The sequence below is a fragment of the Mustela nigripes genome, chromosome 14 (assembly GCF_022355385.1).
Source record: "Mustela nigripes isolate SB6536 chromosome 14, MUSNIG.SB6536, whole genome shotgun sequence".
Classification (NCBI taxonomy): domain Eukaryota; kingdom Metazoa; phylum Chordata; class Mammalia; order Carnivora; family Mustelidae; genus Mustela; species Mustela nigripes.
In genome coordinates, this window is record NC_081570.1 from 345,610 (window position 1) to 360,597 (window position 14,988).

A 14,988-nucleotide genomic window follows, 5' to 3' on the forward strand; every position below is an offset into this window, starting at 1 on the left:
GCACCCACCTTGCCGCCCATGGAGCCTCCCTGGACAGCTTTTGCATAGTGACCAGACAACTGGCCTTGGCCAGACCAAGGCCGCAAGTTGGGGAGAGGCCCAGCCACAGCCCCAGGGCTCCAGGAAGGGGACTGCAGAATGAACAAGTTGGTGGGCCCTGGGGAGTGAGCTGAGGGACCCCTGGGGCCCCCCCAGGGCCCAACTAGAGGGCTGAGGCCGGAGAGGGACAGGGCAGAGCGGCAGGAGCCTCCCCCTGCAGCCGGCAGGGCCAGGTGCGTCAGAGTCATCCTCAAGAGTCCGCAGAGAAAAGACGCAAAACAAAGTGAGAAAGAGGTCGTTGTAGAAAACCCGCTCAGTCTGTGATAAAGAATGTCGGATGCGGGGGTGGAAAGTGCCAAAGTCCTTTATGCACCAGCTCGGGGCCAAGGGACAGGTCTCTGGCCACCCAGCACTGGGGCCTGCGTGGCCAGCCACATGGCCTTGGGACGCCTGCGTCCAGCCAGGGTTGAGGCCCCAGGCCACAGCCCACCCCCCAGCACCCAAGAAGCCCAGCCTGGACGCCGGTCACTAAGTGAGGTACATGGGTTGATTCCCTGGATGGGCCGCCCCTTCAGCCCTCACAAGGCGCTGGTGGCCAGCCACCAGCCATAGGGCCTAGCGGAGGGGCTCTGGGGGTGTAGGAGGGACCCAACTAGCAGGTCAGTGTTCTACGGCAGTAAAGGTAGGGGCACGAGGTGACACAGGCCCTGAAGGCAGAGAGGAACATGAAGTGACACAGGTCCTAGGATGGACGGAGGGGCACAAAGTGACACAGGCCCCCGGGGGGAGGGGCATCTGAGGGGCAGAAGGTGACACCGGGCCTTCAGAGCAGTTTGTGACATGAGCAACCCAGGTGCCCGAGAAAGGGTCACCTGAAGACGCAGGGTCCCCAGGTGCGGTGATGGGCACCAGGTGGCACAGCACCTCCCAAGGGGAAACGTGGGCTTCTTAAGACTCAGTGTTGGGGTGTCCCCCGCCCGAGGGGCTGGGACCGCTCCGAGGAGGGCAGAGCAGGCAGCCGGGCTCCAGGGCTGCCCAGGCACTGGGGCTCTCAGGAAATGATCCCGCGGCCACCACGGGCGGAGCGGGCGGCAGCGGGCGGTCCCGGGTCGGCCGCCCCGCCCTAGCTCTCCTCCAGGTGGAGGCTGATGAACTCCTGGATGCACCTGCGGTACTGGAGCTCCGTGGGGCTGCTCCCCGCCAGGGGGCCCGGCTGGCCCGGGGGCGCCTCGGCCTCTCGCATCTCCTCGGCCATGCGCGCCAGACGGAGCCTGGGGGAGGCGCCGGATGAGCCGCGCCCCCCCCCCCCGCCCCGCCGGGTTCCCCCCCCCCCCGGCCCCGCCCCAGGCCCCGCCCGCGCTCACAGCGTGACGATGTCGGCGTTGGCCTCCTGGATCGCGATGCTCAGCGGGTCCTGCTGCTCGTGGTCCAAGGCATGCTGGTCAGCTCCCCGCTTCAAGAACAGGCAGACCTGACTGGAGGGGGGCGGGGACAAGTCGGGGCTGGCCCGGGGCAGGCCAAGGCGACGCCCTGGCCCGGCCCCCACCGCGGGCAGGAGGGGCGACGGAGACTCACCCCGTGCGTCCCAGGAGTGTGGCGTGGTGCAGGGGCGCCCGGCCCCGGCTGTCTCTTTGGTTCACGTCTGCTCCGTTTTGCAGAAGGAATTCACAGACAATCAAGGAGCCCTGGGGACCGAGGACAGTTCAGACTCAGCTGGGAAATGGCCCTTTGCTGGCTTCCAGGAGGGTACCAGGGGTCCCCGTGTTGGCGCCATACGAAAGAGAGCTCGGAAGATGCACCTGTGTCCCATGCAGCACCCCACCACCCCGACCCCCGCTCACCCCTAACACAGCCTGCACCAGTGGCGTCTTGCCCTCGTCCTCCGCGTCCGCCCAGTTGACCTCTGCCCCGTGCGCCAGCGCCGTGGCCAGTGCGGGGAGGTCTCGAGTGCGCGCAGCACGGTGTGCCAGAAGCCCAGGGTGCAGCTCACGCACGTCTGCCAGGCCCCAGGCCTCAGCCTCTCCGTCCGCCTCACCGCTGGACTCCTCGGACTCTGCACCCTCTAAGGGGAGGGGTTAGGTCATGAGCTGCCACAAGACGGAGCCCGGAGCCAGGTTGTGGGAGGGCGGGGCCGGGCAGCGTCGGAGGCGGGGAGGTGTGCACCCACCCTCCTCCGTGACGCTGTCCACCACGGAGCCTGCGCCAAAGGCCAGCACGTCCGAGCTGCCATCAGAGCTGCCTCCTAGGCCACTGTCGCTGCTCAGACCTGCGGGGTCCAGGGACAGATGGGGGGGCCTTAGAGTCCCTGACTCCACCCAGAGCCCTGTGGAAAGGCGAGAGCTCACATCCATCCTCCAGGGATGGCCCCAGGGATGCGATCAGCCCCCAGGAGCGGAGGGGAGCCCTGCCTAGCACGCAGGTAGGGGGAGAAAACAGCTCCAAGGAGCCAGAGGAGCTCACAGCAGAGCACAGCCCCAGGGGAAGCCCTGCTGTGGGAGGCCAGCCCCAGCAGGACTGAGGGGGGGAAACAACCCTGAGTGGGGGCCTTCCACTGAGTCTGTGGCAAGTGCATGTGGCCAGCCCAGGAAGCAGCTTCGAGGTCTTCACCGGGAGGCTCCGGGGACACCTCCGGCCCACCCCTCCCCCACGACATCCAGTGAAATCTCTGATGGTTTCCCCAGGGCCGCCCCAGAAGCAGGAATGGTGAGGCATCGCCCTCTGCTGCCGGAGGCCATCCAGTCACCGCCCCAGCCCTGTCAGTTCTTGGCCTGGGTCCATGCCTTCTGCCCACCCTGCCCAGAAAGGCTCTTGGGGTAGCCTGGACCACTGGGTACCCATAAATCATTAGCAGGAACCCCTCAGTCGGGAGCTCTGCTTGTAGCATTTGGATCCCAGCTCCAAGAGGAGCTGGCAGAGATGCACAATTGTGTCCCACATTCGGTCTCCAACACAGCTGTCGGCTCCCAGCATACAGGCGCACGTGCGCACGCACACACGCACACACACACACACACACGTGCGCACGGGGCCCTCAGTGCACACGGACACATCCACCTGCATGTATGCCTGTATGCACTTTCAGCCACAGACTCCCTTTACACCCACACGCACTCACATACATGCTCTCACTCCAGTGTGCAAACCACACACGCAACTCGCACATACACTGTTGCAGATCACTGCCTCAGCCTCCAGCTCTGGTTGAGTAACCCCAGACCCTCCAGATACTATCTCAGCCTTAGCCCTGCTTGACCCCAAGTTCTCCCCAGCATCAACCCAGTCCTCACTGCAAGGGACACCTGTCCCCCACTCTGCAAGCGAGTGGCTGTGGCTGTCCACATTCACCCACCTTCCGGGGAGCCGCACCCGGTCCCTGCTCTGCTGCCCCCATGGAGCCAAGGGGACGGGGCCGCAGGGGCCAAGGGCCCTCACAGCACTTACTACGTGGACCGGCTGCAGCAGCCCCTGCATCGAAGTAGGAGAAGAGGGAGTCCAGCTCATCTGGGCAGAAGAGAGAATCCCGCCGAAACTTGCGCTCCACAGCACCTGAGGCCGGGAGATGGGTAAACTGAGGCACGAGGCAAAGTAGGGTGCCCGAGTCCCGCTGGGAGCCTCTGCTCCCCCTGCCCTACTCCACCTTGATTCTCCTGGGGCCTGAGGCTTGGCTGCTCATGCCCCCACCGGAGCCTGCTTTCCACCCCTGCACGGCTGTGCGAGCTGAGGCTACAGCCTGCGGGTACCTGAGGACAGGGCAGCCACGGAGGGCAGGACAGGCTCCAGGCGGACCTTGCGGCGTGCAGCGGGGGCTCGGGGTGAGCTGTGGTGGCGGTGGCACTTCTGCACCCGCCAGGGCCGAGGCGCCTCCCGGGCTGGCGCTGAGGGCACCTTCCGCAGGAACTTCTTTTCTACGTACTTGTCCTTGATCCAGGCTTCCTTGTCCTGCCTGGACCGGGGGCGCGCATGAGGCCGAACGCGTGCGCGGGGGCTCCCTCGGCCCCATCTCCACGGCGCCCCCCCCCCCCCCCGCCTCACCTGGAGCTGCTGGCTGTGGGCTTCCTGCTGCCCGGCCCCTCGCACTGAGCCTCGTAGATCTGGTTCACAGTGCTGTTTCCAAGCTCACACATCAGCTAGAGGAGACGCGGTGTGCAGGCGTCAGCCCCGGCTCACAGGCCAGCCCCCAACCCCCACCAGCTCGCAGACCGGGCTCAGGGAGCGTGGCAGCCTGGATGGCCTCATACACACCTTCAGCAGCTCCGGCTCCCATGAGTCCAGAGTCAAGGACCGTACCTTGGAGCAGTGGACACCCAGGCTCCTGGACAGGGAGGAGGCAGGGGTGAGGCAGGGTGTGGCTCCACCCCCACCTCCACCTGTGCCCCGCCCCCCAGCAGGCCCACCTGTGGATGCCTGAGCACTCGATGCAGAGCAGCACACCCAGGTTGATGCTGGCCCAGCGGGGGTCAGGCTGGCCGCAGTCCCCACACTGGCCATTGCCAGCGACGTTCTGCACGCGCTGCAGCAGGCTCTCCCCCTTGACACCGCGCTCCCGAGAGTCCGTAGCGGAGTCGATGCTGCTCGTGGAGGGAGACGCCGTGCGGTCCAGCCTCTGGGGGTGCGTGAGGGGCCGCTCAGCCCTCAGAAGCTCCGGCCTCCCTCTCCAGCCCCAGCCAGAGGTGCCAGCTCAGGGGAGGACAGCGGAAGCCTCAGCCTATGTGCCGTGGGCGTGTGCACACCCACACTCCCGATGCTCACGCCGCCCATACCCAGAGCCCCGCTCCTGTCCCACATATGGGGGCCGGCTCCCTGCCGCACGCCCCCACGCTTACACACGGGGAGGGCGCTCAGGGGCCCCCACCTCACTGTAGCAGCTGTCGGGGCTCTCCCGGTAGGCAGATGCAATGCTGGCTTGCACAGCCCGGACCCAGGCCTGCCGCAGCTTCTCCGAGTCAGCCTGCAGCATGCAGCTCCTGGGGGCAGGGGACCGTCAGGCCCCGCGGGCAAGGGCTCCATCCCCGTCCTGCCCCAGGGTGTGCCTCCATCTCCTTACTTGGTGGGTGACACGACCTCAAAGCAGAACCGGCGCTCGATGTCCTCGCAAGGCTTCACGGAGCACAGACGCAGGTCATCCACCACCACGGTCAGTGCGTCCTGTGGGCAGCCGCACCATGGCCCTTGTGCCCTGCCCCCGCCGCGCACTTACCGTTTCACTCTACGGACACAGACTGAGATCCAAGTAGTCTCTGTGCCCTGACTGTTGAGGCGCTGTGTCCTCAGCCCACCCCAGGGTCCCAGCGGGGAGGGGCCGGCCGCCACTGACCCAGCCCCAGCAGCCCTGCAGCGCACCTTGACCTTCTTCTGGTAGACCAGCTGGCTGTTCTGGATGGAGAACCAGCGCCTGGGTGGGGGCATGGGCCAGGAGTGGGTCAGGCAGGGCCAGCCCCGAGTCTGCCCCACAGACCCCCTGAGAGGGCCCCTCCCTCACCGGTTCCATGTCTTGAAGGCATTGCTCGCCCTCTTGAAGAGGTAGCCCTCCATCACCACACCACTGGGCGCATCCACGTCAAACTCCACTTTGGGCTCATCATAGGAGAAGTCCTGGGGGCGGTCGGGGCCTCCGGTGAGTATCCACCCCTGCTTGTGAGGACACTGTCGCCTGGCCAGGCTCCCCTGAGCCAGCGCTGAGGTGAGGCGCTGCTGTCCACAGCCTCTTCCTGACCCCAGCAGAGACGGTTGCCCTGAAACCCCACGGGGGGGGCAGACACCTCACACTACAGCTGGGGGCCCCCAGAGCTCCATCCCCCACCCCCACCCCCAGCCCTGTAGGGACAGCAGCTCTGGGACCAGGAAGGAAGCTGCCTGCCCCCACCCTTCGTCCCCCGTTCAGGCTGCCAGCTGGGCCTGTTCCAGCCGGCCCCACAGAGCCCCATTCACAGGGCGGGAGGAGACACTGAGTGTTGTCCTGTGTGTCCGGCGGTAGGAGAGGAGCCTCAGCCACCTGCTCCCCTGGCTGAACGGGGGCAGAAAGGGACAGCTGCTGCCCTTCCCGTCCCCCCAGGGGGATGCGGTCCGGCTCAGCCCAAGTCCTGCCCGTGCCAGCCACCGCGGACAGCGCAGAGCTCGCAGGTGCTGGGGACGCTGAGGCCGGGAGGTATCCTTGGTGCTGAAGCTCCCAGGGGTGGGGGAGGGCAGAGGCCCGCCCTGCCCGGGCCTCCTCTTCCCTCACTCCCCACCCTGGGCAGGAGCCCACTCACCTGCAGCAGCGTCTGAGAGGGCCGGGAGCAGGGGGGTGCGGAGAGGGCCGGGAGCAGGGGGGTGCGGAGAGGGAGAGAGAGCCCGTGAGTGACTGCCCCCTCCCACCCCGCCGCCAGGCTCCCAGGGATCTGGACATAGCCACTCCCAACTGCAGCCCACTTCTACCCTGGGGCTGTCTGGGTAGGCGTCCGTCCGCTATTGAGGTCTCCAGGCCACTCCTAGTCTCCCTCTGTCCCCCAGGGCGGACCTCTAAGGCACTGTCCCAGGGCTGTCCCTTCTGCTAGGCTATGTTGAGGCTCCTAAGGATGGAGACCTCTCCCTCTGGGTGCACATTTCAAAGAGAAGCAGTGTCAGCCCCCACAGAGTGGGCGGCCTAGAGAGGGAATAAGGGGGTAGTGGTCCCTTGCCCACCCCCCACCCCTCGCTCATGCAGGGAGGTCAGGGGCTGCAGGGCCTCACCCGCTGCTGGATGGCCGCGTGCTTCCGCTCCATGTCCCGCTTTTCCACGGCTGAGTCGATCACCAGCTGGTCTAGCTGTGGGGGAGGGGACCCAGGGAGCCCGGTGAGCACTCTGCCTCCAAGACCCCCGGGGCCCCACCACAGCCTGCAGGCTCACCTCGGCCGCCAGCTTCTTCATGTAGGGGTCCAGCTGGTGCAGCAGGCTATAGCCTTGCTGGAAGAAGCTGTACTGAGCGTGCATGAAGGACAGCATCTGGGGTGGGGGAGCATGGGGGGGCAGCCCTCAGTAACCACGACCAGAGGCCCGCCTGGTGTACTCACATCCCATACACCTCACAGGCCTGTCCTTATGGCCAAGGCCCCCTCCTCCCCGCCCCCTCACCAATCACTTACAGAATCCAAGATTTCAAACTTCTTCTTGGCCTGGAGGACGTTGATCTGCAAGGGGTCAGTGGACAGGTGAAGGGTGTCGGAGCTGACGTAGCTTGTGACCTGTTCCTTACCATGGTGTCCTCTCAGGCTGTGTGTGGTCCCCTGAGACCTGCAGCTCATCTCCAGCTCCCTGCCCTTGGGCCAGCCTCACCCTTTCAAGGTCACAGCGTCCTTCCCCTAGTTAGGACTTCGGTTCCTCCCATGAGTAAAGACAGAAGTTCTTACACCTGTTCCTAGGCTGCCCAAGCCCCGGTCAGCAAGATCTTCAAGGCCTCCGCCTACGCCTGTGGCCTGCACCCACCCCCACTGCTGTGCCTCTGCCTGGGCACCCCTCATGACCATGCTCCTTCCCGAGAGCTGGCATCTGAGGTTTTCTGGAGCCAGAGGGGCTGCTCTGAACGCCCGCTCTGTCTGCAGAAACACGGGAGGAGCTTCCCACCCACTCCAGGCCTCACTACTCCTTGCCCGGTGGCTGACCTGGAGCACGTAATCCAGGGCCAGGTGACGGAAGCACTTCCGGGTGAGGGTCAAGGCACCTGTGGCCTCCTCTACCTCATGGGGACGGTGCCGTGGGGCCTGGGCATTCCTCACAAGGGACAGTTCCATGTCCTCTCGAACTTTGTCAAACTGCTTCTTGGTCTCCTTGAACTTCCGCACGTCCCTGGGGATCAGCAGGTGTCAGGTTGGGGTCTTGGGAGGGGTGCGTGTTGTGTCTCCACCTTCCCTAGGGCTCTGTCCCAGCCGCCCCTCCCCCAGCCCTGGCTCACCCCCTTTTCTTTTCCCCTCCCCCCTCCTCCCCCTCTCCCCCTCCCCCCCTCTTCCTCCCCCTCCCTCTTCCACCTCTTTCCCTTCCTCTTCCTCCCCCTCTTCCTGCCCCTCTTCCTGCCCCCCTACTTTTCTGCCTCCTCCATTGCCTGCTTCTCCCCCTTCCGTTCCCCCCTCCCCCCAGCCCCCCCTTCCCCCTGCCCTTCCCCACCTCACTCCCAGGATCCATCGGTCTAGGGAGACCCCCTGCCCCACCCTGGACCTGCACTCACACTCAGATTCAACTCAGCATCACTCAGGGTACCACAAACACCCCAAATGCACCCACGCTCAGACGTCCACCCAGCCCCCACCCCTTCCACCGCCACCCTAATTCCGTCTCTAGCCCACCCCAACCCTCACCCTTTGCCCGAGGCCCCCTGGCTACCCTGTGTGCTCCAGGCACTTTGCTTGCCCGCAGCCTGGTCCCACCTCCAAGCCTCTGTTCCTGCTAAGTCCTCCACCTAGAGTCTTGAGGCCCTGGGCCAAGGCCTCGCCTAGGCAGGCCCCAAGACCCTCCCAAATCAAGCATAGCTGTGTCTGCTTGCTACTCCATCACAGGCCTCACCACCAACCCCTCCCAGGGCCCGTAGAGGCCAGGCCTCCCTCGGGGGTCTGAGGGCCACTCACTCTTTGACAAAATTGTGGAGCTGCTGCCGCACAGACCTCTGGGCCTGGTCGAACAGGATCTGGGGGCCGAGGGAGGGAGGTGGTGTTAGGGTCTCCTCCTCCACAGCTCCAGGGGCCAAGCCCCTGTCCCTCCAAGTGAGGACGAGGGAAAGCCCCGCCGAGCCTGGCCTGGGCCCCAGCTGGTTGCCCCTATGGAGCCTCCCAGGGTCCAGGGGAGTGGGTGTGGCCCCAGGCCTGGGTTGGTGCCCAAAGGCCACAGCTGTGACCACCTGCCCATCTCTGCTACTGGCTCTCAGCCAGGCTAGAGATCAAAGCTCTCCCGGACGGGTCCCCCTCCAGCGGCACCACCCCATGCCGACTTAGACACGGCAAGCACACATAGGCCGCTGGGTGACACCCACCGCCCCCCCCGGTCTTGGAGGCCACCTCAAGCATAGCCAGGCCTACAGGAGAAAGGATCGGGTCAGAGCCCAGAGCTCTCAAGGGTCTTGACCTAGGGAACAGGGGAGGGTGATTTTCAGGAGCTGGAAGGCATCCCTAAGCACAGATTTGGCCCAGAATCAGATGCCCCCATCACAGGAGGAGGGCTGGGCCCTAACTAGGAACAGACAGACAGACAGACTGGGGAGAATGAGCTATCCTGAGCTGGTTTATTTCTAAACTTCCCCTGCGGGGGTGGGGCTCCTTGTTTAGTCTGGGGTTCTGGTTCCCAAGCCAGGGTCTGACCACCCACATGGGCCTCAGGCCCTACTCTGTGTGTCCCTGCTAGGGGCCCTGAGGGGCTCGAGGTCACCCAGCCCCAGCCTGGGTCACAGTGAGGTTGGCAGTCATTCAGGGGCCCTGGGGTCAGCCAGGGAGGCACTTCTATGGCCTGGCCAGAACAACTGGGGGGTCCTGGATGTGCCTCTGAGTATCCCCCACCCGAAGATCCCACTGGCCTCAGACCAGGGCTCTGTTGCTCCCTGCTCCCACCCCCAGAATCCAAGTACCTCCCCTTTGTCTGGCCCTAACCTGGGACACCGCAGAGCCCCTCAGGGACACCCCCCACCCCCGGAGACTGGAGGAACAGGAACACGGCTTCCCAGCAGTGGCCAGCTCAGCTCCCCGTGAGCCAGCAGAGAGTCTTTCCAGGCTGGGCGGGGCCTGCGGGGAGCGGGTGGGGGGGCTGCCTGCGTTGGAAGCCAGAGGGACCTGCCCTTGGCAGGCCCCCCCACTGCGGCCAGGGCTTACCATGTGGTAGTTGACCATCTCCTGGAGGCTGTCTCCAAACCTCTGCAGGCATTCCTGGGGACGACGGGGGAGAGGAGACCCCAGCTCAGATGAGACAGCGGTGTTCCCAGGGGCAGCTGGCACCCTCCCCCCAGGTCTTGGAGCTACGCGCCCCCGTGGCCCAGTGCAAATGCCCAGGGCTCCCAGTCAAGCAGCTGCTAGCTTGTGCCCACCCATCCAGCGGTCAGAGCTCAGCTGCCCCCTCACCGAGATGACGGCGTCGCCCTGGCACTGCTGGGACAGGTCCCGAACGCCACTCAGGAAGAGCCTGTTGGTGGTGACGTAGGCCTTGCCGGCCTCGATCATGCCGCTGCACAGTTTGACCAGCTATGGGGGATGGAAGGGGCCACGTTCGCGCTGCCTCCAGGGGCAACCCTCACCTCCTCTAAGAAGCCAGGCCACAGAGGTGGGAACCGCCAAGGGGCGGCCAGAATTCTGCTCAGGGCCCGTCTGTGCCTGGGACACAGCTGTGCCTGAGGAGCCAGCCCTCTCTCTGACTCACTGTAGCTGGGAGCACAGTGAGGGGCTCCAGAGCAGAAGGCCAGAGCAGGGGAACCCAGGGCGGGAGCTGGGGGCTCAGGGATGCTGCCCCTCCTTTCTCCCTCTCCTCCTCCCCCAAGCCCGTCCCTGGGGAGCACCCTCAGCACCCCCTCGCCCCACAGATGGTGGGAGGGGCACACCAAGGCCGACCCCCACTTCATGGGAGACTCACGCAGGCAAGCAGCATGGGCGCCCTGGGGCAGGTACGGTAGGCCACAGTGGGAGAAACAGGGACAGCCCCAGGCCGGTGCACCGCACACAGAGGGGGCACCGCACACAGAGGGGGCACGCCCTGTGCACACACGCACACACACACACACTCTCGCACACACGTGTGTCTGTGCAGGGACGAGTCAGGGCCCGGCGCGGGGCGGAGAGGCACCCCGGGACCTTCACCTTGTCCAGTTTGCCCTCCATCTCCACCACGTCCGTCTCCACCTCGTCAATGGTAGCCCTGCAAGGGGAACGAGCTGGCTGCAGGCCCGGCCGCCAGAGCAGGGGCCCAGGCTCAGGTCAGGCGGGGGTTTCTGCGCCCTGTGCCCCTCGCCTCCTGGGGACAATGTGCGTGCGGTAGGAAGGGTCTGCTTAGCTTCCGGCTACCTGCTCCCGTCAGCCCGCCCGCGGTCCCGTGCTCCCCACACATGGAGGAAACGGAAGCTGGGAAAGGCAGACGCGCCCCTGGGCAGAGGGTGAGGCTGGACCCAGGCCCAGCTGACTCCAAAGCCACGCAGTGCCCACCACCACCCCAGGCAGGAAGGGGCCTGGCCAGTTGTAATGTCCCCATCCGGGGTCTGGCTGCTGTGGCCCCAGGGAGAAGTCAGACAAGCCCCCAGGGACAGAGGGAGGGATGCCACTCGCTGGCCACTCTCCTAGCCTGGCCACTGCCTTTCTCCGAGGGCACCTCAGCCCCACCGTGGGCCCGCCAGGTGTCCTTGGGCACCCTGGGGCGGACCAGTCCCACAGCCCGTACGTAGCAGCCAGTGGCTCTCGCCAGTTCCGGCAGCAGCAGAACGGGTGCCCCCTGGCTCCTCCAACCTCAGAACACCAACCAGCACAGTCTGCCCAAAGGGAGCAGTGGGGCAAGCTTCAGGGGAGCCCCCTCCCACCGCAGCAGCGTGACAATGGGGCTGCCGCAGGGAGGAAAGAGTTAACGAATGACATCACCAGAGAAGCCACAGACCGGGAGAATCCCCGGAAGGCGCGAGGCAGATGGATCAGGCACGTGACCCCCCTCCCCTGTTCTGGGAACAGGAAATAGGGAAAGAGGGCCAGGATCCCAGCACCACCCACCCCACCGCCCCCCCCAACCCGATCAGCTGGGGAACTGGGCCCATCTGGCCTCCTGGGGATGTAGGACGACAGGGCACGAGGGCCAGGGGTGACAGTGGGGGCCCAGGAGTGAGAGGCAGGCCTCCAGGGACAGGTCTTGGGTGGGGGCAGGGCAGAGGCAAGGCCATCCAGATACAGGGCCCTCACTGCCCCCATGGCCCGCAGGGGGGCGCTGCGTTCCAGGGGTTCCCGGGCCTGGGAACCCATTCAAGGTTCTGGTCAGGGACTGTCCCTCCCGGGAGGCGTACCGTTTTGCCGGCCCACAATTCGGAGCTGTTGGGAGGGAAGCAGGCAGCTCCAGCCAGGGACTGGACGTTCCCACCACTGTCCCCGACAGGACACAGGTTCGTTCCAGCAGGGCGAAGGGAACTCTGAGCTCCAGGGAAGGGACAGACCACCCCCCCAGGAGCAGACGCTGCAGGACCCCGGGCCACCCCAGCCCCCCTCAACCCAGCAGCTGCAGAGAGCTGCTGCACTCGGGCAAGGAGGGGGCCCCCCGACGAGGGTGGGGCCGCACCGGATGCTGATGAATGTGTTCACGGGGGCAAGGAGGGTATTCTGCAGAGAGCCAAGAACCCGCACCCCGTCGGGGGAGCCCCAGCCTCCAAGGATCCGAGGCCTCCTCTTCCGCCCTCCCTCCAGGATTTCTTCAGCAGCTTGGATGACCAGGAGGAGGGTGAGGCAGGCTTCCCCACCAAAGCCATGACTCAGCGCCTGAAGCCCCACCCAGGGGAGGGGTTGCCTCCCGGCCTGTCTGGAAGGGTCTGGACTCTCCCCCGTGCACCCCAGGGCTGTGGGGCTCTCACCAGGCCACAGGCATGTGGGCATGGTCCCTCTTCCCAGGGCTGGGGCCACCTGGCCCCACATCACTGAGCACAGCCTGCCCCCCAGCCCCACTGTGGCTCTCTCCAGGCCTGCCCCCAGGAAGTCCCAGGTTACCCTGCAGTGACAGGGTGAGGAGACAATGGGACCCCAGGAGAACCTCAAACCCCCGTTGAATCTCAGCCCAACCCCGAAACCCACACAGTGTGGCTTCTGTGGCCCAAGAGTCAATCAGATGAATCTCCTCAGCCCCCATCCCGGGCCCAGATGGGCACTTTTCTGGGGTAGCCCCTCCCGTCGAGGGAGCAAGGCAAAACACAGGCAGGCACTTCGCCCCCATGGGCCACAGACAGACCAGGCTAGTATAGGAGAGAAGGCCTGGAGGTGAGTGGGGTGCCAATGTCCCAATCCGACCACTCAGGAAGAAGGACCACGGGGCATCTGAGCAACGGGTCAAGGTGAGACCAGGGTGCGTCAGTCAGGACCAAGGCCACAGCTGAGGCCCCAGCTACACGTCCACCCCCCCACCCCCCCGGCCTGGATCCTGGAGGACAGTGGGCAGTGGTGCAAGCCCAGGATTGTGGATGCCGGAGTTGCTCACAACCCCGCCAATCAGTCAGCAACAGCAGATGGGACAATGCAGAGAATCGCCCCCAAACCCTCTGCGCTGGGGCCCCTCCCTGGGCCAACCTCTGGCCCCTCATCCCAAGCGTCCCCAAGCCTTTTCTCCCCTGTGTGATGGTTGTGCAAGGCAAGGGACACAGGGCTAAGGGCACCAATGCTGAGGCTCACCAGTGCACGCACACGCAGGTCTGCCGGCACACCCAAGACTCAGCAGGCACACACACGTATGAGCAAACACACATGTGCTCATGTGCAAGCAAAGGTACCTGGACGCAGTGACACAGGGTACACACAGACATGTGTGCCCACGAGCAAGACACACACAGGTGCAAGCACACGTAGGCCTAGTGCCGGGATACACGGGAACAGACTAACGTGTGCTGTGTGCCAAAGCTCATGTGTGCAGGGTAAACGCATAGCACCAGTAGGCACCCACGAGAGCGTTAGGGAGGGACAGGCACACATGCAGGCAGCAAGCGTATCAGCTGGTGGGGGGCAGCCCACCCACACACTCACGCCAGGGGTCTGCACCTCCAGGGCGGCCAGAGGAGCGGAGCTCCCACACATGCACCTGCCACACTGAAGGGGCTCCGGGTGCCCAGGAGTGAACATGCCTGCACTCCGGGGAAGGACCAAAGAGACCAAGCCGGTCCTGGGCACAGGGCAGAACCCCTACCCAAAACACCCACCCCTCCAGGCCCCTAGGTCACCCCTGCCAAGCACCCCTCCCAGGCTGAAAACGTGGCTCCACTTGCCTGACCCCCGTGCACTTCTCCCCGGGACAGACGCTCCTCGCACCCAGACAGCCCCGGCCAGAGCAGGACTGCAGGGCCAGGGGGCTCTCAGCCCCGTGCAGGTGGCCGGCACGAAGGTGCAGACACAAAGCTGGGGCGGACACTCCCACGGAGACGTGTCTATGCCGGCGGACACCCCACCCCCACGCGAACAACCTCCGTGCGAGGTGACCAGCACAAGGGGCATCTTTTGTTCAAGGCCTTTGGGCCCCGGGCTGCGGGCTTTGTCCGAGGCGGGGTCCTCCAGCTCCCATCACCAGCTCCCGCGCCCGCCACAAAGGCCGCAACGACACCCCCCTCTCTGCGCCCACCCACGGCGGCCCCGGGCGCCCCGAGGGGGTGGCGACCCCCGCCGACCACAAAGGGCCGCGCCGCCTCCGGGGGCGCACCTGAAGCGCGGCGAGTCCTTGATGCACTCCTCGAACTCCACCGTCATGGCTGCGGCGGCGCGCGGCGCTCACTGGCACGAGGACCGCGGCGCTCCGAGCAGCATCCCCGGCCGGCCCGCTCGTCCCGCAGCCGGCCCGCCCGCGCCGCGCTCGGCGCCCGCCCGCCCCGGATTGAGGCCGCCGCGCCGCCGCCCCGCCCCGCCTGTCACCGCCGGGGAATGTCGCCAAAGTCCGCCGCCCGCGCGCGCCGCCGGCTGTCACGGCCGGGGAGCGTCGCCAATGTTCACCGCCCGCTCGCGCCTCCCGCTGTCACGGCCGGGGAGCGTCGCCAAACGCCTCTGCCTGCGGCTCGGCCACGCCTGGCTCCGGCCGGGACGCCCCGTCGTCCCGCCCTTTAGTTCCCAGGCCACCGTGGGCTGGGAAGGGAGTCGGACCCAGCGACAGCCGGACTGTCCGAGGGGCGCGGGGAGGGCGGGACTGCTCGCGCCAGCCGTGCGGCCGTTGCGCAACTCGGGGCATTTGCAAAACACCCCTCCGCGGAACGTGGGGACGGACCCGCTCCGGGGCAGCAGGGCGGGGGTGAGCGGGCGAGAGGACGGACGAAGGCG

General features: G+C 66.1%; 1 protein-coding gene across 3 annotated transcripts; it reads right to left on the bottom strand.

The window, feature by feature from the left end:
- Nucleotides 1–385: 385 nt before the first annotated feature.
- On the bottom strand, nucleotides 386–14,522 carry ACAP3 (ArfGAP with coiled-coil, ankyrin repeat and PH domains 3). Of its 3 annotated transcripts, none has more exons than XM_059376506.1 (24): nucleotides 14,381–14,522; nucleotides 10,819–10,876; nucleotides 10,090–10,209; nucleotides 9,844–9,897; nucleotides 8,614–8,672; nucleotides 7,657–7,840; nucleotides 7,141–7,185; nucleotides 6,905–7,000; nucleotides 6,748–6,822; nucleotides 6,288–6,299; nucleotides 5,519–5,631; nucleotides 5,380–5,431; nucleotides 5,084–5,184; nucleotides 4,892–5,003; nucleotides 4,434–4,642; nucleotides 4,282–4,351; nucleotides 4,072–4,166; nucleotides 3,780–3,982; nucleotides 3,481–3,585; nucleotides 2,207–2,305; nucleotides 1,881–2,101; nucleotides 1,615–1,724; nucleotides 1,404–1,514; nucleotides 386–1,310 (listed from the first exon to the last, which is right to left on the bottom strand). In XM_059376506.1, the coding sequence occupies exons 1-24, from the start codon at nucleotides 14,425–14,427 to the stop codon at nucleotides 1,163–1,165; spliced, it is 2,499 nt and encodes an 832-aa protein (XP_059232489.1). In that variant the 5' UTR covers nucleotides 14,428–14,522; the 3' UTR covers nucleotides 386–1,162. The 3 variants fall into 3 exon arrangements, with proteins under 3 accessions (XP_059232489.1, XP_059232487.1, XP_059232488.1); XM_059376504.1 differs by having other exon boundaries at nucleotides 2,207–2,362; XM_059376505.1 differs by lacking the exon at nucleotides 6,288–6,299 and having other exon boundaries at nucleotides 2,207–2,362.
- Nucleotides 14,523–14,988: the final 466 nt, after the last annotated feature.

What these genes read in the sequence shown, in the direction of transcription:
- ACAP3 (XM_059376504.1), bottom strand. Translation starts at nt 14,427, where the DNA reads ATGACGGTGGAGTTCGAGGAGTGCATCAAGGACTCGCCGCGCTTCAG. An exon ending in CTCCACAATTTTGTCAAAGA is followed by an intron (nt 7,841 to 8,613) that starts GTGAGTGGCCCT and finishes GCTGATCCCCAG; the next exon opens with GGACGTGCGGAAGTTCAAGG. An exon ending in GCCTTCAAGACATGGAACCG is followed by an intron (nt 5,432 to 5,518) that starts GTGAGGGAGGGG and finishes GCCCCCACCCAG; the next exon opens with GCGCTGGTTCTCCATCCAGA.